This window comes from Aristolochia californica, unplaced genomic scaffold (assembly GCF_029961685.1).
Source record: "Aristolochia californica isolate CCGP_79_NKW_82.1479 unplaced genomic scaffold, dmAriCali1.0.hap1 SCAF_10, whole genome shotgun sequence".
Classification (NCBI taxonomy): Eukaryota; Viridiplantae; Streptophyta; class Magnoliopsida; order Piperales; family Aristolochiaceae; genus Aristolochia; species Aristolochia californica.
In genome coordinates, this window is record NW_027181771.1 from 33,432,692 (window position 1) to 33,458,827 (window position 26,136).

Here is a 26,136-nt window from a genome sequence, read left to right on the forward strand (position 1 = left end):
TCTAAACTTTGTTTCGCCGCGAAACAAAGTTGTTCGAAAGCTCCGCAGGCCGCCATCGACGATCTTCCATCAGAAAGCTTCGTCGAAACGTTCTGCAGGCTGCTGACGACCGTATACGAGCCACTGCTCGACCTTCCATTAGAAAGCTTCGCCGACTGACAACTCGCCGCGAAACAGAGTTGTTCGGATGTTCCACAGGCCGCCGACGATCGCAGCCGAGCCACTGCTCGGACCTCAACAGACCTTCACCGACGACGGTCTTCCAGAAAATCGTCAGCCCAGTTGACGGCGACGAAGGGGAAGAGACGCACTGTCGAGACGAAACTTCGTCGTCTCGACGAAGAAGAGGTACAGTAACAAAAAAAAAAATCTTTGAACTTAGGTCCGTATAATTATTTTTGCCGAGCGATCCGGTCTCGGACGAACCAAGATCAGCCCAGTAAAAGCGAACTGGACCAGACCAGTCTACGGATCGGACCAATATTGTTTTTTTAGAAAGCGAACCGGACCATACCGAATCAGTATACGGACTGGATCTGACCAACAATGAGGGTGGTCGTCGATGATGGCTTGGGGAAGTTTGCAAATAGAGGGTGGTCGTTGATGACGATTTGGGGAAGTTCGCAAATAGAGGATGGTCAGTAGGGCCTTTTTTTAATTTTTTTTTGGAGAATTTCACCGACGATATTGTACGACGACGACGTAAAGATATTTAGAGAGATGGAGAAGGGGAAGAGAAAAGTATCAAGTATGGGCGGCGGCAGTCGACAACGGCTGCTTCCGAGAAGGATTTCCAACGACGACAGATTGGTTTTGATTAAACGATCAGGAGCTCTGATACCATGTAGAATAATATTTAATCAGGTGTACACAATATATAGAATTACAACAGAGAGTTTTGTGATGCAACGCTGACGAGTGTTGTTGTTGGCTAGAGGCAATGCAATTAGGGGTAGAGATCACAAGGCACAATCAAGTTAGTTGATCAAGTTGCAGTTTGCTCATCAATAGCAAAACACTAATTAAGTTTGCATGTGGAGGTCGGTTTTAGATTTATAATTTTCTTTTATTCGTATACCGATGGTCGTGTCAATTTGTGAACTGGTACTTTTGTACATCGACACTAATCTATTAACTTTTTTCTAAAACAAATCTAAAAAAAAAAAATTATCTTTTTTTATTAAGAAATGAAAATATCCAATGACATTTTGAGAGCTAATGGTTTTTTCAAACCGTAGACCCTCACAATTAATAATACTAAGTTTCCAGATTTTTTAAATTATTTATAACTCAAATACATAATGCACATTTTCATTAACTTAATGACTTATTTAATAGCTAATAATTTTTAAAGTTTTTAAAATCCTAAGACCTAACAATTAATAATATTAAGTTTTATAAATTAGATAAATGATAACTAATAAATAATAAATCTTATTAATTAAATTAATGTCTTATTTAATAATTTTTATTTACTCTATTAACGAATACTTTTTTGAAATTAAAATTTTAAATCATTATTAATAAGTTCTATTAACTAACCACTTAATTATTGATTACAAAAAACTTAATTTATTGCGTCGGGACCTGTTTCTCTCCTCACAATCAATGATCCTTCCCTGATTGGAAATCGACATATTGCGCTTCTTAAATCAGCCACGGTACGGAAAGAAGTGGTTGAAAAGTAGATGACCCACACAAGAAAGAGAAAGGGTGATCGACGTGTTCTCATGCTCTCCACTCTCCATCGATCTAGACACCGGATTGAAACTGATTTGCATGTTACTCTGTGTTGCAGGAGCCGCTTGGACTTCCTTTTCATAGAGAATTCACATCCAGTTAGCTATACTTGTAATGAATGTGCAACCATATTTCTGAGAAGATGGGCGGAAGGAAGCTATTTTTCCACATTAGAAATAAGAGTAAGAGAAGATGTATTTCTGCGGTGTGTCGATTTTCTCTGCGAGGACGATGGAGGTCTCCCCCTCGATTCTTTGGTCATCTATCCTCTGTAGATGTACAGCCCTGCTCTTCTTGTTCCATGTCTCCGCTTCTGCGACCGTCTTTGTCAAGGAAACTGAGAGGCTCTCTCTCCTCCATTTTAAGAGCAAGATCACCTCCGATCCTAACCGAGTCTTGAGTTCATGGAACGATTCCGTTCATTTCTGCCAATGGAGAGGAGTCAACTGCACTCGGGAGATGAGAGTCACTTCGTTGGATTTAGGCTCACAGAGCTTGGTGGGTACCCTGTCTCCCAGCCTTTCCAACCTCACCTTCCTCACACTCATCAAACTCCGAAACAACAGCTTCCACGGAAGAATCCCGCCGGAATTTGGCAAGTTGACCCGCTTGCAGTATCTTATTCTCTCATATAACAGGTTCGAGGGTGAAATTCCAGCCAATCTGAGCGGCTGCTACAACCTTAAAGGCCTTCATCTTTTAGCGAATGAGCTCGGAGGTCATATTCCAGACCAGATTGGCTACCTACCCAATCTGTTCTTTTTGCAGCTTTCCATGAACAATTTCACAGGACGCATTCCGCCTTCTTTTGGGAACCTTTCTTCTCTGCAAGAAGTTTATATTGCGAGAACGAATCTGGAGGGGAGCATTCCCAGCGAATTAGGTCGACTCGCAAATCTGTATGTACTTCAAATTTCACAAAATCAATTGTCGGGTACGATTCCTTCTTCGATTTACAATCTGTCTAGCTTGATAATCTTGTCTGTCACCGCTAACCAGTTACATGGGAGAATTTCACCGGACTTAGGCCTCCGCCTTCCAAATCTCCAGGGCCTCTACATGGCGAAAAACTTCTTTAATGGACCAATTCCAGTATCACTGCCCAATGCTTCTTACCTCGAAGAAATTTATTTCACCAATAATGATTTCACCGGGCCTGCGCCTCTCAATTTGGGAACCTTGAAGGGCCTTCGTATACTAAGCCTCGGCGGTAATCTGCTCGGAAATGGTGAAGCAGATGATTTGAAATTTATCACGTCTCTCACCAACTGCAGTTTTTTGCAAGAATTCACCATTCATGAGAATCGTTTTGGAGGAGTGATGCCCAACAGCATCGCTAATATGTCGGGACAGTTATACAGATTGGGGCTTGGATTGAATCGAATATCTGGAACCATTCCTGAAGGCATCGGAAACCTTGTAAATTTAACACTCTTGTCCATGGACGGAAACTTGTTGACGGGTGCAATCCCTCCGGGTATAGGGAAACTCCGGAAGATGCAGACATTGTTACTGTCGCGGAACAAATTCTCTGGTTCGATACCGTCCTCCATCGGCAACTTGACAGAATTGAATTATCTTGACTTGGATAGCAATGAGCTGGGAGGAAGTATACCTCCGAGTATCGGAAACTTCCAACATCTCGAAGGTTTAAACCTGTCGGATAATAAGCTCGGTGGTACAATCCCCAGAGAAATTGGTAACCTTTTTTCCATTTCTGTTTACCTCAATTTGTCTGGAAATTTATTAACTGGATCCTTGCCGCCGGAGATAGGTTCCTTGCAAAATCTTGGCATCATAGACGTTTCCAATAACAGATTAAGTGGAGAAATTCCCAGATCGATCGCAGGTTGCTTGAGACTGGAATCCCTTCGTTTGAGTGAAAATTTCTTTCAAGGATCCATCCCTCCTTTATTAAGTGATCTAAAGGGTCTTCGGGTACTAGATCTTTCACGCAATAATTTGTCTGGCCATATTCCAGAATATGTTGGTAATTTTCCTTCCGAACAGAATCTGCAAGTCCTTGATCTTTCACATAATAAATTGTCTGGGCAGATTCCGAAATTTCTTGGGAATTATTCTTCATTACGGATTCTTGCTCTTTCCTTTAACAACCTTGAAGGCGAGGTGCCTAAAGGAGGAGTCTTCACGAATGCGAGCGCGATTTCTGTTCTTGGAAATATGAATCTCTGTGGGGGAATATTTGAACTGCACTTGCCTACTTGCCCCGTTTTAACCTCAAAGAAACGCCAATTTTCTGCAGTCCACGCAGCACTTGCTGCTATTGTCGCAGTCTTAGGAGTGATACTCTGTATTTTGGTCTCTCTCTGGCTCATACAAAGATCAAGAAGGAAGAAGTCTTCGTCCCCGATGGAAGGAAGCCTAAAGGTTTCTTATTCCGAACTAAATCGAGCGAACTTGGAAGACCGGTACTTAACGGTGTCATACTCCAAATTACTCGAAGCAACTGGTGGGTTTTCTCCTGCAAATTTACTAGGTGTTGGAGCTTTCGGTTCTGTGTACAGAGGGTTTCTGAATCAAGGTGATGCACCAGTAGCAGTGAAGGTACTGAACCTAGACCAACAAGGAGCTCTCAAGAGTTTCACTGCTGAATGTGAAGCTTTGAGAAAGATCCGTCATCGAAATCTCGTCAAAATATTAACCTCTTGCTCGAGTATAGATGACGGCGGCCGAGAATTCAGAGCTCTCATTCTCGAATACATGCCGAACGGCAGTCTAGAGGAGTGGTTACACCCAGTAGAGCAACACTCCGGCAGCAGCTTAAACTTTTCTCGGAGGCTAAATATTGCGATCGACGTTGCTTCGGCGCTGGAGTATCTTCATCACCAAATCCATACACCCGTCGTCCATTGTGATATAAAGCCCAGCAACGTTCTACTCGACGAGGACATGACAGCCTGCGTTTCAGACTTCGGATTGGCGAAAATTCTCCTCGACTGCGGTGGTAATTCTGATCAAATTCTAACGAAATCGATTGCATTGAGGGGTTCAATCGGGTACGTTGCTCCAGGTACGGAATCAATTATGCTTGCTCAAATTTCTTCTTATCTTTCTGGGATTCCGTTCTATGAAAGCCAACTGTTTTGCTAAGCTAAACGAATGAACGGTCTCAGAGTATGGCATGGGCGGAGAAATTTCTGTCAAAGGTGATGTCTACAGCTTCGGAATCCTGCTCCTGGAAATGTTTACCGGAAAGAGGCCCACCGACGAGATGTTTAAAGAAGGCGAAAGCCTTCACAAATTTGCAAAGACGGCTTTATCCCAGTGTGTGACAGATGAGACTGTTCCACAGCTAGAGGAAGAAGAAGATTGGCTTTTCAAGTCCAGCCCAAGCGGCAACGCTTCAAGGACTATACTGGACAAACGCCTGGCTTCTGTCATTGAGATCGGTGTTGTATGCTCAGTTGAACCAGCGAGGGTGAGACCGGAGATGGGGGAGGTCACCTTAAGATTGTGCGCGATCAGAGACTCTCATCGCCGTTCGTCCTTTCGAAACAATTAGAGAGGCCCCTACGTTCTATTCTGAACACGTGTGCGTTGGATTGTATCACCATTTGCTGTTTGTAGCTGGAATATCCATAAATATCATATAAATATTTACATATTTCTTAATTTTGAATTTATATTTATAAATCCTGATAGTAAATTTGAAATCCCTAAACCCTAAATCCTAAACCGGGTCTCACATAAGAAAACAAAGAAACCCATGATTAAATATTTTATATATATACATATATTTTAATTTTAACCTTTTTATATCCGTATATAAATATAAGAAACGAATCGATTGTTTATCAAAAGGATGAATAATTTTTTTTAAAAATAATTGAATATATTTTGAAATTAATATTTAACTTATTTTCCTAGGTCCGATATTATTTGATATACTTCTAAGCTTTTAACTATTTATTGAATTACTTTAGATAACTACGCAAAGTGTAGGATAGAATACTAATATGAGTTATGACTTCGGGTACCCATATGGTGCATTTTAGCATCTGTAGGTACATTTTAGCAAAACGCTTTTCTTTGGGATAAAGAAGTCTTTTTCTTTTCAGGATCAGAACAAAAGGAGATCAGAACAAAAGGATACCTACTAGTGTCCTTGCACATCCCACCCTCCTTGAACAGGACGAGCGATCGAGGTGAGCCCGCGACAGAAACGACAGAGTCTCTCCCTCTTCTCTACTCAGTGGCCGATGGCGAGCCTCTGGCGCGCTGCGATAGGGGGTGCCAACACCGACGACGTCGGCGGCGGCGTCGAGTTCTGGACCAACCCGGAGCGCACTGGGTGGCTTACTAAACAGGGTGAATACATCAAGACGTGGCGTCGCCGCTGGTTCGTCCTCAAGCAAGGGAAGATCTTTTGGTTCAAGGATTCTCACGTCACCCGAGCCTCCAAACCCCGCGGCGTCATCCCCGTCGGCAACTGCCTCACCGTCAAGGGCGCCGAGGACGTCCTTAACAAGCAATTCGCTTTCGAACTCTCCACGAGCAGGGAGACCATGTATTTCATCGCCGATTCCGAGAAAGAGAAGGAAGAGTGGATCAATTCAATCGGACGCTCGATTGTTCAGCACTCGAGATCTGTCACCGATTCTGAAGTCGTCGATTATGACAGTAAAAGGAGTGGCTGAGGGGAAAGACTCGGTTGGAGGTTTTCCTTCTATCTATTGTATAGAACTTTTTCCCGGTGATAATTTAGGGGTCTATTTTTTTCTGGGGTTTTTCGTATTCTTCTTTGTCTTGGATGTATGATTAGATCCAGTTCGTCAATGAAACTGAGAATTAATATCTCTAGATGTTTATAGGATGCTCTCTTGTGTTCTTTTCTTGTGCTTTAATTTGTGCTTTAATGGCCTACGGTCTTGAATTTGATTTGTTGTTGGGTTTTTAGCCTCTCTAATGAAGACGATCCCTTTTCCTTTCTTTCATATCGTTTTGTGCAGGCGTGTAAGACTTGGCGATGCCTGAATGCTGTGTTTATTTGGGCATATCAACTTGTTTTCCGGTCGACTTTTTTCTCATGATCCTCATTAACATCTAAGATTTTCGTTAGGAAATTAGGGAAAGATGGCAGAAGATAGTTGAATTTCAAACTTTCTAGCTTCTGGATGTACATTAGATTAGTGACTTGAGCCTCAAATTTTAACACATATATGTTCAAAGCGTTAACTATCTTTTCTCCTTCTCAGTGGCTGACATTGTCCAAAATATGTGATGGTAGAAGTTGTTAGAAGTTTCCTCTTTTTCACAGCATCAATTTCCCCTCAGCTGCTCAGATTATCCAACGTTTTACTGGATATCTGCTCTTTTCATTCTGATTAAAACCTTCAACTCGAAGCGAGGTCACAAATATTGTTCTCACTCTGATGCATTATATACCTTCAATGCTTCATTAGCTTCCAAATATTATATCAAGCATTAGCCACTAAGTCTGGAAGGCTGTCCTCAACTTGGCCACTATAAGAAGTTCCATGAACCTTGTACCAATGGGATCACCATATACTTTTGTTATTCTTTATTCTCTGGTTTTCTCTCTGTTTTCTGTTGTTCATATTCTCTTCCTTCTTTCAACTTTTAAGGGTCTTTCATGAATTAAATTTGCATGAGGATATCTGGGTCTTGTTTCAGGTATAGGGTCTTTTTCTTTCTGAAAAAATGTCGTTTTTTTATTAAGCCTAAAGGCAAACGGAAGATACAATCAAGAAGGGGAGGACTTACAATGCTGTGGGGTCTTTTTCTTTCTTTTCAACTTCAAATCTTTGAAGATGTCTTTAATTCGATTTTTTCTCACTATAGCAGGTAGATTGAACATTATATACTTTTACATCCTTTCATCAAAAAAAGATTGAACATTATATTGGCAGGGAACATCTCCATTGTTGCTTCGAGGGAAGTTTATTTCAGAAGTGTGTGCAATGGATGTAACACGAAATAAACCGACTAAAAATGTTTCTCCTTGATTTCATTTCTCTACCACTTTGAAGACAATTTCTCTCAAATGTAGTCATCAGGAACCTTTTGATCTCACCTGTTGTTGCAAGGAAGAAAACATATTTGGTTTACAGGTATGGCCCTGACTCTCAGAAAAAAACAGAGAGAGACAGACAGACAAGTAAGTGTCTTTGTTTCAATTCTTGATCTTAACCTTGAACACCATACATAGTTCTGAGAGGATCAGAAGCTATGCAGACACTATTGATAGGAAGAAAATATTGTGTAAACAACTGTAAGTCCTGGGTTTTTCTATGCAAAATTGGAGTAGAGTAGGAAAATTTGCTGAGGCAAACTTTGTACCTTACATTGAAGTTTGACTTAGAATACATGAGGATGAAGACTATGACCATGTTAGTGTACAGAAAGGAGGGGAGTGAAAAAAAAAAAAAACTGTTTGTGTACATAAATTTTTTTACGTAGAGTTCATCTAACTGGTATAAAATTTATAATAGAAAGATAGTGAAATTTTATTTAGTTAAAAGCATTTAAATAAATAATATCATATTATAATCAAATGTCTCAATTCTCAATCATGTATCAATAATAAAAAAAATCGTTATTCTCACATTTTTCAAAAACAAAATGGTTCTGGAATTCATCTTTGCTCTTTTTTTCTGTTAGCACTAGATATTGGAGATTCTCGTGGAGTGAGTGTCAATTGTTCTTCATAGAACCAGTCAGCAGATCGAAATGTTCTCTATTCCTGGTTTGGGTTGCAGGGTCTTCCAATCTCTGTAGAGAATGGATTGGCCTCACGGAGACTCGCTGTTTCATAGAATTCGTCGCAGTAGCCGGTGGTTACCCATGAATTTGTCTTTTTCTCGTTCGTCTTGTCAAATCAGCGATGTAGAATATTTTTATCCGTCATTTACTCGATGGGATAGTGACGAACAATTCTAATGGAAAAGCTAATCGCCTCTTGACATGATTTATATAATGAAAGACGATAAACGATTACATCCTAAGAGAGGTATCGGGTATTTTTTAAATAAAAAATGCAGTGAAGCTTTACTCCTCGTCGAGCCCTACTCGAGACGCCCACTAGAGAGTGAGATACTCCGGGCGTGAGGAAGAGGAGCGTTAATGGCAACCGTTCATCTCCCGCCAAAATTCCCTCTCCTACCGCAACACAGCAGCAGAATTAGGGACCTCGAATTTTCAGACCATCGGACACTTTCATTGCTCGAAAAATGTACCGACGCGTTCAGTCTGAAGCAAATCCACACCCAGATGCTCCGCCTCGGCCTCTTCTTCCACCCCTTCTCGGCCACGAGACTCCTCACTGCTGCTGCTGTCGCCCCCATTTCAAACCTTGACTACGCCGAGCGCGTGTTTGACCAAATTCCCCACCCAAATCTTTACTGCTTCAACACCTTAATACGAGCCCATGCGTCCGGTCCTACCCCTGAACGTGCCTTCTTTTTCTTTATACAGCTTCTTTATCAGGACCACCTTCACTCACCTAACAAGTTCACGTTCCCTTTCCTCCTCAAAGCAACAGCTGAACTCTCAGCATTTGGCCTTGGAAAAGCCCTTCATGGGATGGTCTGTAAATTGGGGCTTGCCGCCGACGTGTATATTCTCAACTCTCTGGTCCATTTTTATGCTTCGTGCTTATGTTTGGATCTTGCTCACGAACTATTTCTGCAAATCCCGGAAAAAGATGTTGTTTCATGGAACTCCATTATTACGGCTTTTGTACATGCAGACCTGCCGAGTGAAGCATTGGACTTGTTTCAGAAAATGAAAGATGAGAAGACGTGTCCACCCAATGAGGTGACCATGGCAACAGTTCTCTCTGCTTGTGCGAAGAAAGGTGATTTAAAGTTTGGAAGAGGAGTATGTGAGTATATAAAGACTGAAGAGATTAAACCAAGCCTGGTGTTGAGTAATGCGATTTTGGATATGTATACCAAGTGTGCTAGCTTGGAAGACGCAGAAGAACTTTTTGACAAAATGGTTGTCAGAGATTCTTTCTCGTGGACAACCATGCTTGTTGGGTTTGCGAAGGCGGGGAAATTTAATGCTGCCAGGCAGGTCTTTGATTCAATGAGCAATAGAGATATTGCATCTTGGAATGCCTTGATATCAGCTTATGAACAGAGGGATCATCCCCATGAAGCTCTGGCTCTGTTTCGTGAACTACAGCTCACAGATACAAAACCTGATGGGGTGACACTAGTTAGTACCCTCTCAGCTTGCACTCAATTGGGTGCATTAGATTTGGGGCGCTGGATCCATGCATACATCAATAAACAAAATCTTAGTCTAAATTTCCATCTTACAACTTCACTCATCGATATGTACGCCAAGTGTGGAGATTTAGGGAAGGCACTTGAAGTGTTTGATTCAGTGGCCAAGAAAGATGTATGTGTTTGGAGTGCTATGATTGCTGGGTTATCTATGCACGGGCAAGGCCAAGCTGCAGTAGATCTCTTCTTGAAAATGCAGGAAGCTAAGGTCAAGCCAAATGCTGTAACCTTCACTAATTTGTTATGTGCTTGTAGCCACGCAGGGTTAGTTGACACTGCAAGGCTTTTTTTTAGTCAAATGCTACCAGTTTATGGAATTGAACCTCAGGTTCAACATTATGGGTGTATGGTAGATCTCCTTGGTCGAGCTGGATTATTTGATGAATCCATGGATTTGATAGAGCAAATGCCGAAGCCTGCTTGTGTTTCTGTCTGGGCTGCTCTTCTCGGTGCTTGTAGGATTCATGGGAATCTCAGACTTGGTGAGCTTGCCTGTAAACGGATACTTGAAATAGAGCCCAACCATGATGGTGCATATGTGCTCTTGTCAAATATTTATGCCAAGTTTGGACAATGGGAAGATGTTTCTAGGTTAAGGAAATTGATGAAAGATGCAGGAGTCAAGAAAGAGCCCGGTTGCAGTGCAGTGGAGGTCGATGGTGTTGTCCATGAGTTTCTAGTTGGAGATACATCTCATCCATTATCAGACGAAATTTATTCAAAATTGGCTGAGATCATTTCCAGATTGAAATCAGTTGGGTATGCATCAGATAGCTCCCAATTGATTCAAGATGTGGAAGAAGATGAAGTCCGGGAGCTAGCATTGAGCTCCCACAGTGAGAAATTGGCCATTGCATTTGGGCTTATAACTACCGTCCCTCCTGGGCCAATTAGAATCGTGAAGAATCTCCGAATCTGTGGGGACTGCCATTCAGCTGCAAAACTCATTTCTGTTGTTTATGACAGGGAGATAGTTTTAAGGGATCGGTATCGATTCCATCACTTCAGGAATGGAGATTGTTCATGTAAGGATTATTGGTGAATGATGAAATTTCAGACTGAAGTTCCGAGGATTCAATTAGTCAAATACAACTAACACTGCTGTTTGATGCGTTGGAGTGCGTTCAGTTATAAAATTATTTGAGCACTTCCAAGCAGAAAGATTCGAAGGGTAGTAATAAAAGAGCTGTTGCGGGAACTGAAAGCATCAATTTCCCGTAGAAAAAATAATCTAGCTCATGAGCTCCGGTAAACACGGTGTTCCGACCTAGCTGAGTCGACTCGTGATCGTTTTTCGTCTTGGGAGTAGAAACTCGGGAGTTGGGAACCTGGGAGCTTGGGATACTTCTTTTTTCATTTTCTCGATACTTACTTTTCAGTTAACGTACGCAGTGGACGGAGCAAGATCCGGGTTCAAGAGAGGCCCGATTCCAAACGACCGCCACGTGCCAGCACCAAAAACCTCCTCTTCACTTATTTTACTCGATCCCGTTAACAATATCAAAATTAAATCGCATCCGTCAAATTTTCCACGCGTCAGAAGCGTCGGCCCTTCGGCGGGAAAGTTCCGGTAACCAGAAACTCAGAAAAAACCACGAAATCATTAAAATTCGTAGAGGCAAAAAAGGGAAAAGACGGAGCTCAAACGTGAACATTTTCGTCTGGTTCGAAGTAGGAAAGAGAGAATCGAAAGTTGATGAGATGATGGAAGCCCTAGTAAGAAGCTCTGCTTTGAGAGTGTTCTCAGAGAACTGTAACGGAGTACTGAAGTCTTCGTCCGGAGGGATTCTTGGACCGGCGATTCGAGTTTTGCGGCTGCCGAAGGTCGAAACTGGTGCCTCACTTGTGCTTCGGCACAAAAGTGTCGGTTCGTTTCCTATATCTTGCGTGTCGGCAGATTCGGAGGTAGCTCGTTTCTTCTTGTCTTCGCTTCGTACTTCTTACTGCCCTTCAGTTTCTTTCTTGGAGCGTTCACTTGAGCTACAAGTCGATCGCTATGCATTGTCTTATCCTTGTGATTTGGTTCTTCGTTCTTAAGATCGGTTTTCTAGTCTTCGAATTTCAATCCTTTTTATTTTATTTTCGAGAATCGAAAGTAAAGCCGTTTTGGTTTCTCCTCTTTTACATGTCTCACTTCTCAAAAGAAGCTGATCTGATTTTTATTTCTTTTGCTGCTTCTTGTTTATAGGATTTTAATGTCTTCATTATCTGCCCTCAGTGCCCGTTTTATGACTGTTTTTCGTGCTCAAATTGCCTGTGTCGATACTTTTTTTACTCCTTCACAATCTTGGCCATGTGCAGGTCTATCTCTTTTTCTGTTCCCTTTCTCAGCACCTCACTCAATAAGTACTTTACTTTTGTTAATCAGTCTTTCCAAGATTTCTACTCTCACAAGTCCATTCCAGTAACAACAAAAGTTTATTGCCACAAAAAGTAGATCGTTCTTGGTCATACACATATCTAGCTTTAGCAGACCACCTTTATGCTCTTAATCATTTTATCAATATAACTTCCACTAGATCCCATAATGCACTTCATACAAATGAAGGATCTACCTGTACACATCCAAATGGCAATTCCTTTTTCTTGTCACGCACTCTGTTCTCAAATAAAAATTCCTAAATTTTAACTCTTTTACACCTTATAACTTATATTATTGAAATTCATATAGGCCATGAAATTTCATCGGCACATTGAGAGTTTTGCAGCGTAGCTCATTCATTAATGGTATTCTTTGGTTGGAATAAACATTCAGCCTCGTTTATGCGTCTAGTAAAAGGAAATCCTATTTTTCTGCTGCGCAGCAAATATGACTTTACCATTATGCACGCTCATCAATTATATCCCCGACGGTTTAAGATATCTCATCAATTTTATTTGCATATAAATAAAGTTGAGGTTGCATGTCTTTAACAAGATGAAAAGGTCGTAAAACTGCATTTTTTCTTCAACTTCTTCCTGGATATGCATTCTTTTTCTTGGTAGATATAGTAATACAGTGAATGCTTCCTTTATGAGAGAATCAAGTCCCCAAGTCAGAAACGGTTAACTGCGATGTATTAATAAACGAGAAATTGTTTTGTGGCCTGACTGAACTTCTGCTACTTTAACATTCAGTGTTAGCACTATCTACAAGGTTACACAAATGTTATTAAGATGGGATGAATATGTCATAAAAGCATTCATGAATATAGACATGTTGTTGACTTTGAGGCTATCAAAATAGTGTATGGATTGAGCAAACTAATTTGTTAAAGTTTTTTACACCAGGCAGTTCTAGCGTCTGAGCAAACTGAGATCCAAGCTACTCGTAAGTCTTATTCCACTCATTTTTATATTCTCTTTGTATTCTGGTGATACTTCCTTGCTTATTCTTTTTATTTGACATTATCTTTCGACTGTTTGGCTTTTCAGATGGTTTGAGAACTGTTCACGTGAAGTTCATATTACAGAAGGCATGCCTTTTTGGGGAGCATTTTTTTCTTGTTGGGGAAGATCCCATCTTTGGTCTCTGGGTTCCATCTAATGCAGTACCATTGCAATGGTCAGAGGGTCACATTTGGACAGCAGAACTGGTACTGTCTACTTCAAAAATGAGAACAAATGTTTGCTCAATTTCTAGTACCCTTATTCTCTAACTTGTGTTCTATGAACAGGATATACCCATTGGGAAGTCAATCCAATACAAATTCATTCTTAAGGGACCTTCTGGAGAAGTTGAATGGCAACCGGGCCCAGACCGTGTCTTTCAAACATGGGAAACTGGCAAAATCATTGTTGTAACAGAAGATTGGGAAAATGCAGAGCTGCAAGATATGAGAGAAGAGAAGACTACAAAGATTCAGGATGAGGAATCCATATCAAGCGACATTGTACTAGCTGAGAGTACTGTGATGATGGATGAAACAAAAAATTCTGAAAACAATCCGATAAGCTTGAAGCAAGAAGAAAACCCAGTCACCATTACCGGAGAAATTCCTGTTCTGGTTCCTGGTTTGACTCCCAATCTGACACCACAATCTGCAGCAGAAGAGTTTTCTTTGGAAGCATCCACGGATGAGGCAATTGTTGATGCCATTGTACTTGCTGAGAGTACTGTGGTGATGGATGAGACAAAAAATTCTGAAAACAATCCGATAAGCTTGAAGCAAGAAGAAAACCCAGTCACCATTACTGAAGAAATTCCTGTTCTGGTTCCTGGTTTGACTCCCAATCTGACACCACAATCTGCAGCAGAAGAGTTTTCTTTGGAAGCATCCATGGATGAGGCAATTGTTGATGCCATTGTACTTGCTGAGAGTACTGTGGTGATGGATGAAACAAAAAATCCTGAAAACAATCCGATAAGCTTGAAGCAAGAAGAAAACCCAGTCACCATTACTGAAGAAATTCCTGTTCTGGTTCCTGGTTTGACTCCCAATCTGACACCACAATCTGCAGCAGAAGAGTTTTCTTTGGAAGCATCCACGGATGAGGCAATTGTTGATGCCGTTGTTCCAACTGAAGAAGCCAACAGCCGAAGGGCACCGGAGGTAATTGATTTTGATTGATCCAGTGTGATTTTCCAAAAAAATTCATATCTTCAGATCAATTAACAAATTGCAGACAACAACGCTACCTATTACCTTTGCCTCAAATCAAATTGATAATATCTATGCTGTGTACTGTCTTTGGTCTCGTCTATGAATAATAGAGATAAGTCTGACATGGCAATAACAAGTTGTCTAGAGCACTGGCAGTTACATTCCTTTGAAATGTACATCTCTAGCATCTCATGACTAGAGTTACAATCATTCATCTGATTTATTTCTTCAGGGAATGAATGCTCAATGTAACAAGATTTAAAGAGTTTCTTTATCAACAAATGAGCAAAAAAAATAATATGACGTATTCAAAATGTTGAAGATCAAATGAAACCAAGCAAGCACTAGTGCCAGCACTCAAAATAAAAACGATAAAGTGGTAGACATGTCCTTCAATTGCAACATCAAAATTGACAGTTTTGTTTCATCTTGACTTTCTATGTACTACGGAAAGAGACATGAAAATCCGACATTCAATACGGATGAACCCAAGGCAATTGATGGAACTCCACCTGAAGAATCTAATGATCACGATTCTTCTCCCAGAGAAGGGGTTTCAAGTGATGTAATAGACGGAAAATCCCAATCCGTTGAAATTAGCCAGCAAGCACCTGCTACTGATGATGTGTTTGGAAACGACGTCCAGTGGGGAAGGAAAATCCTAACCAAGCTTTTATTGGGAATGGGTTTCAGCAAGAGCCAACTTAGCTGAAGTTGAAGTGCCAATTCTTACCCCCCTGCTTGGAGCTTGCAGCAGTTTGTATAGAAGCTTAGTATTTTCAAATTTTTCTTGCTCTGTTTGTGACCACACACTGAATATTGTTAGCTCCGTCAGATATATAAGATACTTTATTTGCGAATATCCATTCATTCACTTTCTGCTTACGCATGGTTACATCCTGTTCATACCGAAACTGCTATGTGCATTCAACGAGGTTTGTTTATTATCACTATCTCTACCATTGTGTCACAATTGTATGAAGATCCCTTTTTTCTGGCATTAAATAGAGGTCGTGGGTTGTGCTTATTGTAGGATGCCATTGAGTGTATACTATAGAATACAACACATGAGAGAGTATTTAAAAAGTACAAAGCTTATTTGGTGGCAGTTTGAAAAGTCTTTTCCCATCACTCGTTTTACTTTTTCTCACTAAAATATTGCCCTTACATTAGTTTAATATAAAAAATATAGCTCAAGAAAAGTGTATAAACTACAAGAAGTTATTTATAGCATGAAACAAATTCCTTAGGTTTGGTTTAAAATTTTAACAAATTAGTTTTGAATTTTAGTTTTATAAAAAAAATTGTTGATCATTTCATATTTGTGTTAAAGAGACAATCTAGGATTGTTATTTTTATTGTATATGTGGATGATATTGCATTATCAGAGAATGATTCTAAGAGTATTGAGCTAGTTAAAAGAGTATTTAGTAAAAATAAATAAATAAAAATTAATTTAAGACAACTAAAATACTTTCTTAGTATTGAGGTGACACAAAGCCAGAGGGTGTTATCCAATCTCAAAGAGTTTAATTTTAGATTTGTTACAAGAGTGCACATCTAGTGGATATTACCAATGCAAGTCAATATTAGTCTTCCTGATGATCAAAATCCTGAGCTTAAAGATAACACATAATTTAATTTATATTACAGCTACAAAGCTAAACATATGATTTGCAATAGAAAGTGCTAGCCAATTAATAGAAAATCTACAGAAAATACACTTAAAAACTGCTCATGAAACTTAAAATATTTGAAAGGTGCTACTAAAAAGAGTCTATTATATATTCCCCATGAAAAGTTGGATAGGAAGTCTACTAACAGGATATTGTTATCCTCTAACAAAAGAAGCAGTTGAATGCAAACACCACATGAAAGAAACTGAAAAGCTTGCACTCGGCTTAGCTGACGTTACGGGTAATAACTCGAAGGGCATCCTGCCACATCCTAGTTCCACTTCCCCTTCGAGTCATGAGGAACCCCACTGGCTCAAACCATCAGCCATGTATTTATATTTTTGCAAAGACATGAATCCAACATCATTTGCCTAAAAATTCCATTGATGATGACGATATAGCAAAGAACAGCAGTCAGGACTTAATGGGGATTCAGATTTAGCGCCTAAACCCCATGAGAAATGAATGACATCGCCTATAACAGATCCTCCAGGTAATTTCATTGGTTAAAAGTTCAGGGGATTTTGGTGAGATCTGTTCTCACCAATTCCAAATACCCTGAGTGGCATCTTCCCTCATGTAGAAAGAACATTGAGATTGCCTCTAGGAATAACTAGCGATTTCTTAGACTATGAACTGATGTGCAAACTGCCAACACGAAGGCCCTGAACAAATGGATAGTACATCTAGTAGGATATGTGCTAATTAGTTCACCTTTACGTGTCCTTGCAATTTGGCCATTAATTAGAAGAGTACCTGCACAAGCTACAGGTCAACAGTTAGATCCTATTATTCAGGTGACCTTATATAATTGCCAAGATAGATGGTACTGAAGTTGCACTAAGACCACCAACCTGAAACGCAAGGGCTTCAATGGCCTTAATTTGAACACTTTGTTCAATTACAAATCTCACGGATTGTGATGTACGTAAATTTGCCATGAATGCTTCCTAGACTTTGCTTCTAGCTCAAGTGTTTGCATTGCCGTTCTTATTATGCCTTGGAGATGATAGATTTTCTGACCATTGTTGGATTTCATCCTTTGAATGTTTAGTTGGCATGCTTTGTAATGGCCTGAAGAAGGAAGAGCATTAACACCAATTGCTCTAAACTTTACTACCATATACTTACTGTCACGGAAAGAGAAGTCAGGAGTTACCCTATCATAAATTAATATCAAGGATCATGGTGCTTGTACTAGTGAAATATGAATGCTATAAACCCAACATACAGAATTAACAGGAATACTGCAAAGTCACCTTGGTGAACTTATACACTTCTGTGCCTGCTGATTCATGGTGGATTTTACGCTTCCCAGCGCCTCCTCAGCAGCCTATGATAAAATATCAGCACAAATCAAGTATAAACCAGGTCACAGAGAAGAGAAGCTTTTCACAAAAAGTTTAACAATTTTCGTAAAAACGCAGGCAGCTAAAACTCTAAATGATCTACAAATAATTTCTTCCCTAATTGTTGTCCTTGTTCCAGGCTTCTGAAATTTCTTTAAGAATATCTTATGATGTGGAAAGGGATAAAAGGGAGAACTCGAAACATGCAAAATTGATGGGACCAGGACTACCATAACAACAAAAAATTAAAATGAGAAGACAAATACACTTCGATTCCGTATCTGATATGGCCAGTGATCTTGATAATGATTCGAGAAGCATCCACAACTAAAAATATTCAATTTTCTTTCCTTTTTTTTTTTTTAATGGCAAGAATCTTTATGAGGGGACAGCATCTTCCACTCAACATTTTATAGTAAAAATCATTAGCTCTTCTTTTCCTGGCTACAAACACTTCACAGAGTAATTTGCAAATGGTTGTGAGAAAAATACTTTGACAGCTCAATCACAATGAAGTCATAAAACACCATAACCTGCAGCTTGGCATCTTCCTTGCTAGGTCCAACACCTTTTCCTACAACCTGGCCACCTATTTCAACCTATAACAGGAGGTAAAACAAGGAAATAAATCGACTCAGTGACTAGAATGCACTCAAAACCAGATAAATCTAGCAAGATCCCATGAAGGAAACGGTTATGCAGACCATAATTAAATCCAACACCAAGTAAACAAATACTCGAAGCAAGAAACGAGATAGGTCACTTCACCTGACAATAGAACAGCCCTTCACTCAAGGTGATTGAGGCTGGTGGCTGATCTTGGAAAACTGGACTCAGCCCCTCCATGCAATACCAACCAAAGGAAAAAAAGTAAAGAAAGAAACAACAAATGACATTACATCCAGTAGTTAAATATGTATCTACTCTGTAGAGTAGTTTAATATTCTATGGTATAAATCTCTTACCAATTCTTCAATCCCAGTAACAACAGCTGATAATCTTTTTGAATACTCCACCAGTCCTAGCTGCTCAGGTGTAAATGAAGTGGGCAGTTCTTCTGTTCTTGACGATTCATCAAATCCAGAAGAACTAACAGTATCCATCAGAAATCCACTTTGCCTCTCATGTAAAATACCATCAAAGTTTCTGTCAGATGGTCCACAATCAGGTCCGATATCTGCCACATACATACCTGCAGCCATAGATGCAAGTACTGAAGAAAGACCCGCAGAATAGCATCCTAAGAAAGAAACAAGCAAATGGTAGAACTAGAGGATGATTAATGCAGTCATCCTCAACAGAGTTTGATAAGGTTCTATAAAGAATTAATGTTGACATAACTAAAGCAAGAATAATAGTACAAATAAAGATATAGTTAAATATTAGTCTCAATGCTCTCAGTAGCTCTTTTAGTTTCTTGTTTCTTTGTTCCATTAGAAGCCAGCTGCCTTTTTATTATAATTTCTTTTATGTGAACCATATTCGTTTCCTCATAATTTACTTTCACATGAAATATTTGTAGAACTACATTAGTTCCTTTTCAGGTGGGGACTTAGCCCAACATCAAAAGCTTGATGAACGAAAGATGAGACTGGGTGCCTAAAATTCTAATACACATTAGCCCTGCATCACATAGCTGTAGGAAAATTCCTCAATCAAGTAAATAGCCTCCTGCAATGCAAAGGAAAACATGTTTTAACCAAGCTTCCAAGATTTAATACAATTGACTCAGGTCTACCACAAACTATGCAAGAAAGTTTTTTTTTTTTTGAATGGTTGAGTGAGGTCAGCTCCTTCCAACATGACCAGCTAAAATTAGGAAGCTTCATTCCTGCTAATAGCCTAGGATCTTTTCAATTCTGAACCAATGTGAGACTGTTCCCTCACACATAACAATTCCTACTCAAATAATTAGCATGAGACATAGATCGCATAAACAATAATAGAATAGAGAAGTTTTTAACCCACTAACACTCCCCTCACATCCAGACATAAACCAACAACCTGGCTCAAAACATGGAAAGCCTACACAGAATTCATAGTGATCGAACACATTTCACACAAACAAAAACATAGGCTCAAGTCGGCTCTAATACCTTGTTAAAGTTGGGTCAGTTCCTCCTGAAATGGCTAGCTGAAGCCAGGAGGTCTCTTCCTCATCAATAAGTATAGGAACTTTTCAAGTGGAAACCAATGTGAGACTATTCTCCCACATACAATAACTCTCACTCTCAAACAACAAGCCTAAGATGTGAAACACGTACAGTTATAGACTGGCAGATTTCTTTACTCACACCTTGTAAGGCAACTGCAATTCCATTTCCAATGAAAAACTTGCAACAACATCTTTACATACAATGTAATGGGAGGAAGCTAAAGCCTAGGAATTTTAGAAAGATCATTCCGGTGCAGGGAAAAAAAGGCTATTAAAGATAACAATTTAAATCTCGAAACACTCAATCCAGCTTGTAATCTGTTTAGCTCATGATGATTAAGTTACACAATGAACTAGAACAGACGAACCACTAAAATTAGTCTTCTTAAGCCAGCAAAGTTTAGGCCTTCATGTAGGTGAACCAATATAACCTAGTTACCACATAAAAGATCCACAAACGAGTCCCTCTTCAAGCACTGTAATTAGGACCCACACAGCCCTAGTATTCATTTGAACTCCAAAATGAACATATGCCATTTTTGTGTTGACATCAACAAAATCTTCTCCATTTTACTTATTAACAGATGGAGAAATAGAAACTAGGAGGACAGCCTGATACATATGGCGTCATCATCACCAGATCAGGATCAACGTTATCTTCCATACAAGCAACTGGGCCAACAATGTTTAGTACTTAGGGCCTTTCCTTCCATTGATTCTACAGCAATATGCCACCTATGAAGGATTTCCTATAAATATAAGCATATTATTTGGAAATGATGCAAACATTATGGCATAATTAGATCAACAACAAAGAATTGGACCACTGATAAAGCACAAGGGTCTCACTGGCCAAACTGTGAAGAGCATTATCAGCAGCTTGAAGTTGAGCCTCTTTCCTTGTTCTACCCATCCCAGTACCCATCTTCTCACCATTGAACAGAACCTGAACCATTATAACATTGATGAGCACAGGATATCAAAAACAACATATCTAGCAGGTCTGATTTGGGCAGAATCATGACAATGAGTATAACCCAGACTGAGCCTGCAAAATTTTGAGCTGTTTAGCTAATTTCCTTGAATAAAAAATGGACTTATTCAAATCCTGGCTCCGTCACACTCAAGGTAGTGTAGTAAGTAAACAAGGCAGGGATTACTGGATCAAAATGGAAAACAAAAACCAGTTTCAAGTACAAATGGAATGCATGTCAAGAATAGGCACCCATTATAACCTCTGCTGTGAGAATATTAAACCAAAGTAAGATCTGTTTTAGAAAGTAATACAAATCATCACTAGATCACTTGGAAGAGATTCAGTGCAAAATTTGATGGGGATCAAATGGCTGTTCATTTACCTTTATCTTTGGAAGCTCAAGAGGAGGCTAAAAAATACAATTAAATTTAAAAAAAAAAAAAACTTACCTCAACAGAGAACTGGAGATCCTTACTCGCACTCACTACTGACCTGAACTCAACCTGTAGAAAAAGGATAGGTGCTATAGTATAAAAATGGAGGGAGAGGGAAGGGAAAAAGCAGAGGGAATAAAGAACCTCAAAATACAAATATAAGCTACAAATCCATAATAACAATACCTTAGACACACATCTCCGCCCAATTTCTTGCAACACACTAATAGATAGAGCAGATGGCTGTGTAGATAATGTTCCAGCCCCGCCATTGCTAATAGACGTGTGTGATACCTCATCATCTCCTGAAATACAGTTCACTCAGAGTACGGGAGGAATAAACCCAATGCAACAGTAAGTGACAAAAAACAATACCAGATGACTGACTTCCTCGCAGATGATTTTGCCTGTGCCTTTCATCTCCAACATATGCCTACATATAAAAAAATTCACCTGGTAGAGTTTCCTTATGACTAATAAGACCATTACATAAAGCGGCAAGGGTATTAAGAAAATAGTGCAACACAAACCTCCTCACTTTTCATTACAGAAACATTATGGGGTTGGCCAGAAGGAATTGAAGTCTCTGTACTGTGATGAAATGGATTAGGGGCTCGATCCTTATCAGGCAGTAATGCATCAGGCTCTTGGGCCAATCCTAGAGACTGCGTAGTTGGCTGTCCAGCTCCAATATCTTCCTCTGCTACAAGCCAGCCTCCATGTCGCTGTGTTGGCATCACTGAGATTGGTGCTGGTGGCCTTTGAACAAGTGGAGGATCACCAGGTCGCCTTTGAAGAAGAGGAAGATCTCCAGGTGGCCTTTGGACTAGAGGAGGATCTCCAGACGGCCTGTGAACAAGAGGAGGATCTCCAGGTGGCCTTTGAACAAGAGGAGGATCACCAGGACTGCTATAATTCCGGGTATCCTGGCCATGTTGCAAAATCAAGAGTCTCCTCCTCTCTATTTCAGACAGGGAAATCTCTCCTTCTCTTGGGGCAGCTCCAAGTAAACCAGGTCCTAGAGATCCAAAAGAGGCACCACACGTAAGCTCCTGCCTACAATATACAGCCCCAAAATAGAATGATTGCTTACTATGTAAAGGTATATTTGGTCTGGGAATTAGTGCCGGCATATGGTTAGAAGAAGCTGCTAATGGTTGCTGAGAGGAATCAGTCCTCAAGTCAGAACCATTTGAGACAAAAGGGAAATTAGATTCCTGGAAACAGAAACAAACAATAAATTATCTGGAATGCACAAAATTTTACTCCACTAAGCAAATAAAAATGACTTCTAGCTGCCACATATGTATGGTATGCCCACTCAACCATAATCAGACAAAGTGTGATTAATGGAGCAAATAAGATTTTTAACACTACAAAATCACACAGTTAAATAATATGACAACATCAGGTCCTAGATGCAAAAAGGACACACGTTGACTCACCAATCGGTTCAATCTTCGATCTACTTCAGCACCGCTCATGCCCTCAGGGACAGGAATTTCCCTGTTGCCATTTGGTACAAATCCTGGATCCTAACCAATTAATAAAAAAATATTTAAATACACCAATCCTCCATGTCATCTAAGATCTCGAGCTAAAATATGTTTTGTTACCTCAGACATCAAGTAGTGCCTCACATCAGGTGCAGAGGGCAAATCCTTAACCTCATCTTCATAACGCAGTTCAAAAATTCTTCGCAAAAGATTCTCATCAAATTCTCTGTAAAGTGCTTATATTTCAGACATGTCAAACAACTTTATACAGCTTCCTGAAAAAGATTTTTTTTTTTTTTTTGGGGTGGTGGGTGTGGGGGGGAGGGGGCTAGATGTTATGGAATTAAACATCACTGTTATATATTAATTGAGTTTACTTACTTGAAAAAGCCACCTCTGACATTGCATGCAACATTTCTTGCAACACAGAGCACAGGAACAGCATATGCCATCTACAAAAGCATCGGAATCATCAGGTTCAATTACAAATGGAAAGTGTAACATAATAGCCTGAAGGCATGATGCCACATACCTCTGCTTGGGGAGCATAATATGGAGTAAATGCAGGTACAACATGAACTCTAGGCTGATCATTATCATCCCAAACATTCAGTCTGTCATCAATCACCATTGCCATTCTTGGGTGGCAAATTCCATCTTGGAAAACATTTAGCAGTGACTTCCTTGAGCCTGCAAAACTCATAAGACCCCCAAGGAGATTTACAAAAAAGAAAATCATAATAACATATTTTTTTTTAAATGCATATTTAGTTCCTATCTTCTTAGATGATACTTCAACGACATTATCTATAATATGATGGGACATATATAATAAAAACATTAGTGAAAAGGTGAATTACTTGGGAGCAGGCAGCTAACCTGATTTGACACATACTATGCGGTCCATTAGTTGTTTTGAACTTATAAGGTGTGCTTCTGGATCAAGAAGCCTCCACATCTCAAGGGCATAATCTCTTTCAGCCATAGTGCAAACATAAACTTCAAACCTCTTGCGCCCTTTAGCAGTCAAATAACTCCTCAAATCCTCCCATGCTGGTCGGAGCCTCACTAGAACACTAGTGTCACGGATCTGCCCAAACATAAATAATCTATAGACGGTAAGAAAACATGGAAAAAAACACAGAAATGAATTATTTACTTAAAAAGCTAAAAGCCAAAGAATGACCTCAATATACATTTTTCATCGTGATGTTCACATATTAATACATAACATCACCAGTTACTATCATTCATCATATCTATTCCTACTAGAGGAACATAATGTAAATTGACAGGAGCAGCATAAAACGTTGCAAAGACACTAAGGATATGAGCCCAATATAAATCTATCAAAGTGCAAAGAGTTCATGTAGCTGAACACTACGTAAAACTACAAGGCTTCTTGCCAACAAGATTACTCAAACTGCACTTGAAATGTGAATTATCAAGTTGTTAATGTCAAACAAATAGCGCTGATGAACTGATTGCAGTTATATTTTCCTTCCAAATAAGACATACACAAAAATCACCAAAAAAAAAAAAAAAAAACTAATCTCTGGCTGATGAGATTACTTAAGGTAAAGTTGAAATGTGAATCTATCGAATTTGAGTGTCAAACGAAAGGAATTATGGATTGGTTAATGTAATATTTACAGAGCAAATAAGAAGCACACTCCCACATAAATGTAGCCAAAAACTTACGAAAAATAACAGAAATCTAACCTCAGGGTTTATGCGCGTCAGGACAATGTTTCTATCTGGCAGCCTTATAATGGGCCGGACAACCTGGTCCTGGTTATCAGATAGTGATGGAAGCTCCTCTAACTGAGTTTGGATTAGTTTACCATTATCCAATACATGATCATTCTCGGAAAACTGCTTCAACAACGCTTTGTCGTCCCAATATCGCTTTAGCTCAGCTTTCATACCAGAAGCTCGGAGTACATCGGTTTCACATGCAATTCTTCTTTGGAGAAATTCGATTCTATCTTCAAAAGACTTCATCGTGTTTGCCACGATAAGAGTCTCGTCGAGATCAAATACGATGGCAAGGCAACGAAGATTAAGCATTCCCAAGCAAGAAGCATAGAGACCTATAGGGACTGCACAGCACCAGAAACATGGAAACGCCTCAACTTTTCCCTGCATTGCTACCAAATGCAGCTCCTCGTTTCCAATTAACACAACTGCAGTCTGAAATGATATACAAAATTCTGTTAGGAATTCTCAAGTTTTCACAAATGAAACAAAGAAAACCAGTTCATCGGAAGACCTTCGGTTCTGTAAGGCAAGAAACATATAGACGATGTAACTGTGATTGTTCAGAGATTGATTTGACGTCCAGTTTGCACCGCACAGTGAATGGGGATATAGTTTGAAGCACTGAAAGAGGAGGGCATCTTTCGCTCGGCAAGGAGAGGTAATTGATGCGAATTTCGTTTTCTGGGAACTGGAAATTCGAATTTTCGGCGGGGAACATCTGTACCTCCCCCAGGCACAGATCGCCATGGTAAACTATGGATTTAAACCCTAGAGTACTCATGGAATGAATAATGCATGAATACTGATAAAAAACAATCTTGCCAGAATTAAGGTGAAGATCGACGAAAATGAGGACGAATTGTAGTTAATTGCCCATTTCCCTCCCTCTTTATCATGAACAACTCACTCTCTGGTTTGCTCCCCGAGTCTCGTTCTCCCTCCTGGCCCGCGGTTTAAATGACACTCAACGCTGGTATTTATAGAACTCCGATCTCTTTTTACTAATGCCCTCAGTTTTCTGATGTGTGTGATACGTCTCGATTGATTGCGCGCAGGTGGATTTTTTATTGGGGCACCCGCGATTCGACCGAGTCGGACGGAAATTGTAAATCCATTGATTTTATTGAATTAAAAAAATCATTTAATATGTATTTATATAGGTGTGAATAAATAAAATTTATTTTCTAAAAAATAAATTTCCTAAAATTCCCATGTTTTTAATATTTTTAATTAAAAAAATTCTTGCATGACTAAAATATTTTGTAATATTCAATTTATGTAAAAGCTAAACCCACAAAACAACCTAAGCTGTAATAGTAAAAGTCAAAATCGAGAAAAAAAAATAAGTTTATGTAGTCACGAATATTACAATTATTTTTTAAAATAATATATATTAAAATATAAATATAAATAAATGATAAATTTATCATTTTTATGTAAAAATAGATATTTTAAATTTTAAATGCTATTTCAAAATAAAACATTTTACATAAGTTAATCATTCTCACAAAAAAAAAAAAAACTCTTCCATAGTATTGAATTTTTGATACATATTGAATTTCTTTACCATCTACACTACACTACCATGTTGATCATAATTGTTTCAACCCGTGAATAGGTAGGTCTAGTTGGTTGTAGGAGTGGCATCGAACTGAGCCGGTTTATGAGCGGCTTGATTCAATTCAGTTCGAGA

General features: G+C 39.4%; 5 protein-coding genes across 7 annotated transcripts; 4 read left to right on the plus strand and 1 right to left on the minus strand.

Annotated features, from left to right (window-relative positions):
- The first annotated feature begins 1,776 nt into the window (after positions 1 to 1,776).
- LOC137937214 (putative receptor-like protein kinase At3g47110) lies at positions 1,777 to 5,365 on the plus strand. The gene is made up of 2 exons (XM_068782304.1): positions 1,777 to 4,771; positions 4,875 to 5,365. The coding sequence occupies exons 1-2, from the start codon at positions 1,933 to 1,935 to the stop codon at positions 5,261 to 5,263; spliced, it is 3,228 nt and encodes a 1,075-aa protein (XP_068638405.1). The 5' UTR covers positions 1,777 to 1,932; the 3' UTR covers positions 5,264 to 5,365.
- Positions 5,366 to 5,856: 491 nt separating this feature from the next.
- LOC137942538 (pleckstrin homology domain-containing protein 1-like) lies at positions 5,857 to 6,695 on the plus strand. The gene has a single exon (XM_068788231.1). It carries the CDS (start codon positions 5,961 to 5,963, stop codon positions 6,396 to 6,398), a length of 438 nt encoding a protein of 145 aa, XP_068644332.1. The 5' UTR covers positions 5,857 to 5,960; the 3' UTR covers positions 6,399 to 6,695.
- Positions 6,696 to 8,745: 2,050 nt separating this feature from the next.
- Positions 8,746 to 11,114, plus strand: LOC137937222 (pentatricopeptide repeat-containing protein At2g29760, chloroplastic). The gene has a single exon (XM_068782313.1). The coding sequence runs from the start codon at positions 8,845 to 8,847 to the stop codon at positions 11,053 to 11,055; it is 2,211 nt and encodes a 736-aa protein (XP_068638414.1). The 5' UTR covers positions 8,746 to 8,844; the 3' UTR covers positions 11,056 to 11,114.
- A 472-nt stretch (positions 11,115 to 11,586) lies between these two features.
- LOC137937231 (uncharacterized) lies at positions 11,587 to 15,466 on the plus strand. Its single transcript, XM_068782318.1, has 5 exons — positions 11,587 to 11,918; positions 13,284 to 13,323; positions 13,428 to 13,588; positions 13,670 to 14,545; positions 15,051 to 15,466. Exons 1-5 carry the CDS (start codon positions 11,715 to 11,717, stop codon positions 15,306 to 15,308), a joined length of 1,539 nt encoding a protein of 512 aa, XP_068638419.1. The 5' UTR covers positions 11,587 to 11,714; the 3' UTR covers positions 15,309 to 15,466.
- Positions 15,467 to 16,297: 831 nt separating this feature from the next.
- Positions 16,298 to 25,372, minus strand: LOC137937238 (RNA polymerase II C-terminal domain phosphatase-like 2). 3 transcript variants are annotated; one of them, XM_068782327.1, is made up of 19 exons: positions 24,955 to 25,372; positions 24,405 to 24,875; positions 23,562 to 23,772; positions 23,215 to 23,372; positions 23,064 to 23,134; positions 22,803 to 22,908; positions 22,632 to 22,721; positions 22,280 to 22,403; positions 21,717 to 22,204; positions 21,562 to 21,619; positions 21,373 to 21,491; positions 21,202 to 21,255; positions 20,626 to 20,722; positions 18,587 to 18,813; positions 18,390 to 18,461; positions 18,155 to 18,220; positions 17,532 to 17,605; positions 17,127 to 17,346; positions 16,298 to 17,028 (listed from the first exon to the last, which is right to left on the minus strand). In XM_068782327.1, exons 1-18 carry the CDS (start codon positions 25,222 to 25,224, stop codon positions 17,241 to 17,243), a joined length of 2,862 nt encoding a protein of 953 aa, XP_068638428.1. In that variant the 5' UTR covers positions 25,225 to 25,372; the 3' UTR covers positions 16,298 to 17,028; positions 17,127 to 17,240. The 3 variants fall into 3 exon arrangements, with proteins under 3 accessions (XP_068638428.1, XP_068638425.1, XP_068638431.1); XM_068782324.1 differs by having other exon boundaries at positions 16,298 to 17,037; XM_068782330.1 differs by lacking the exon at positions 16,298 to 17,028 and having other exon boundaries at positions 17,258 to 17,346; positions 18,114 to 18,220.
- Positions 25,373 to 26,136: the final 764 nt, after the last annotated feature.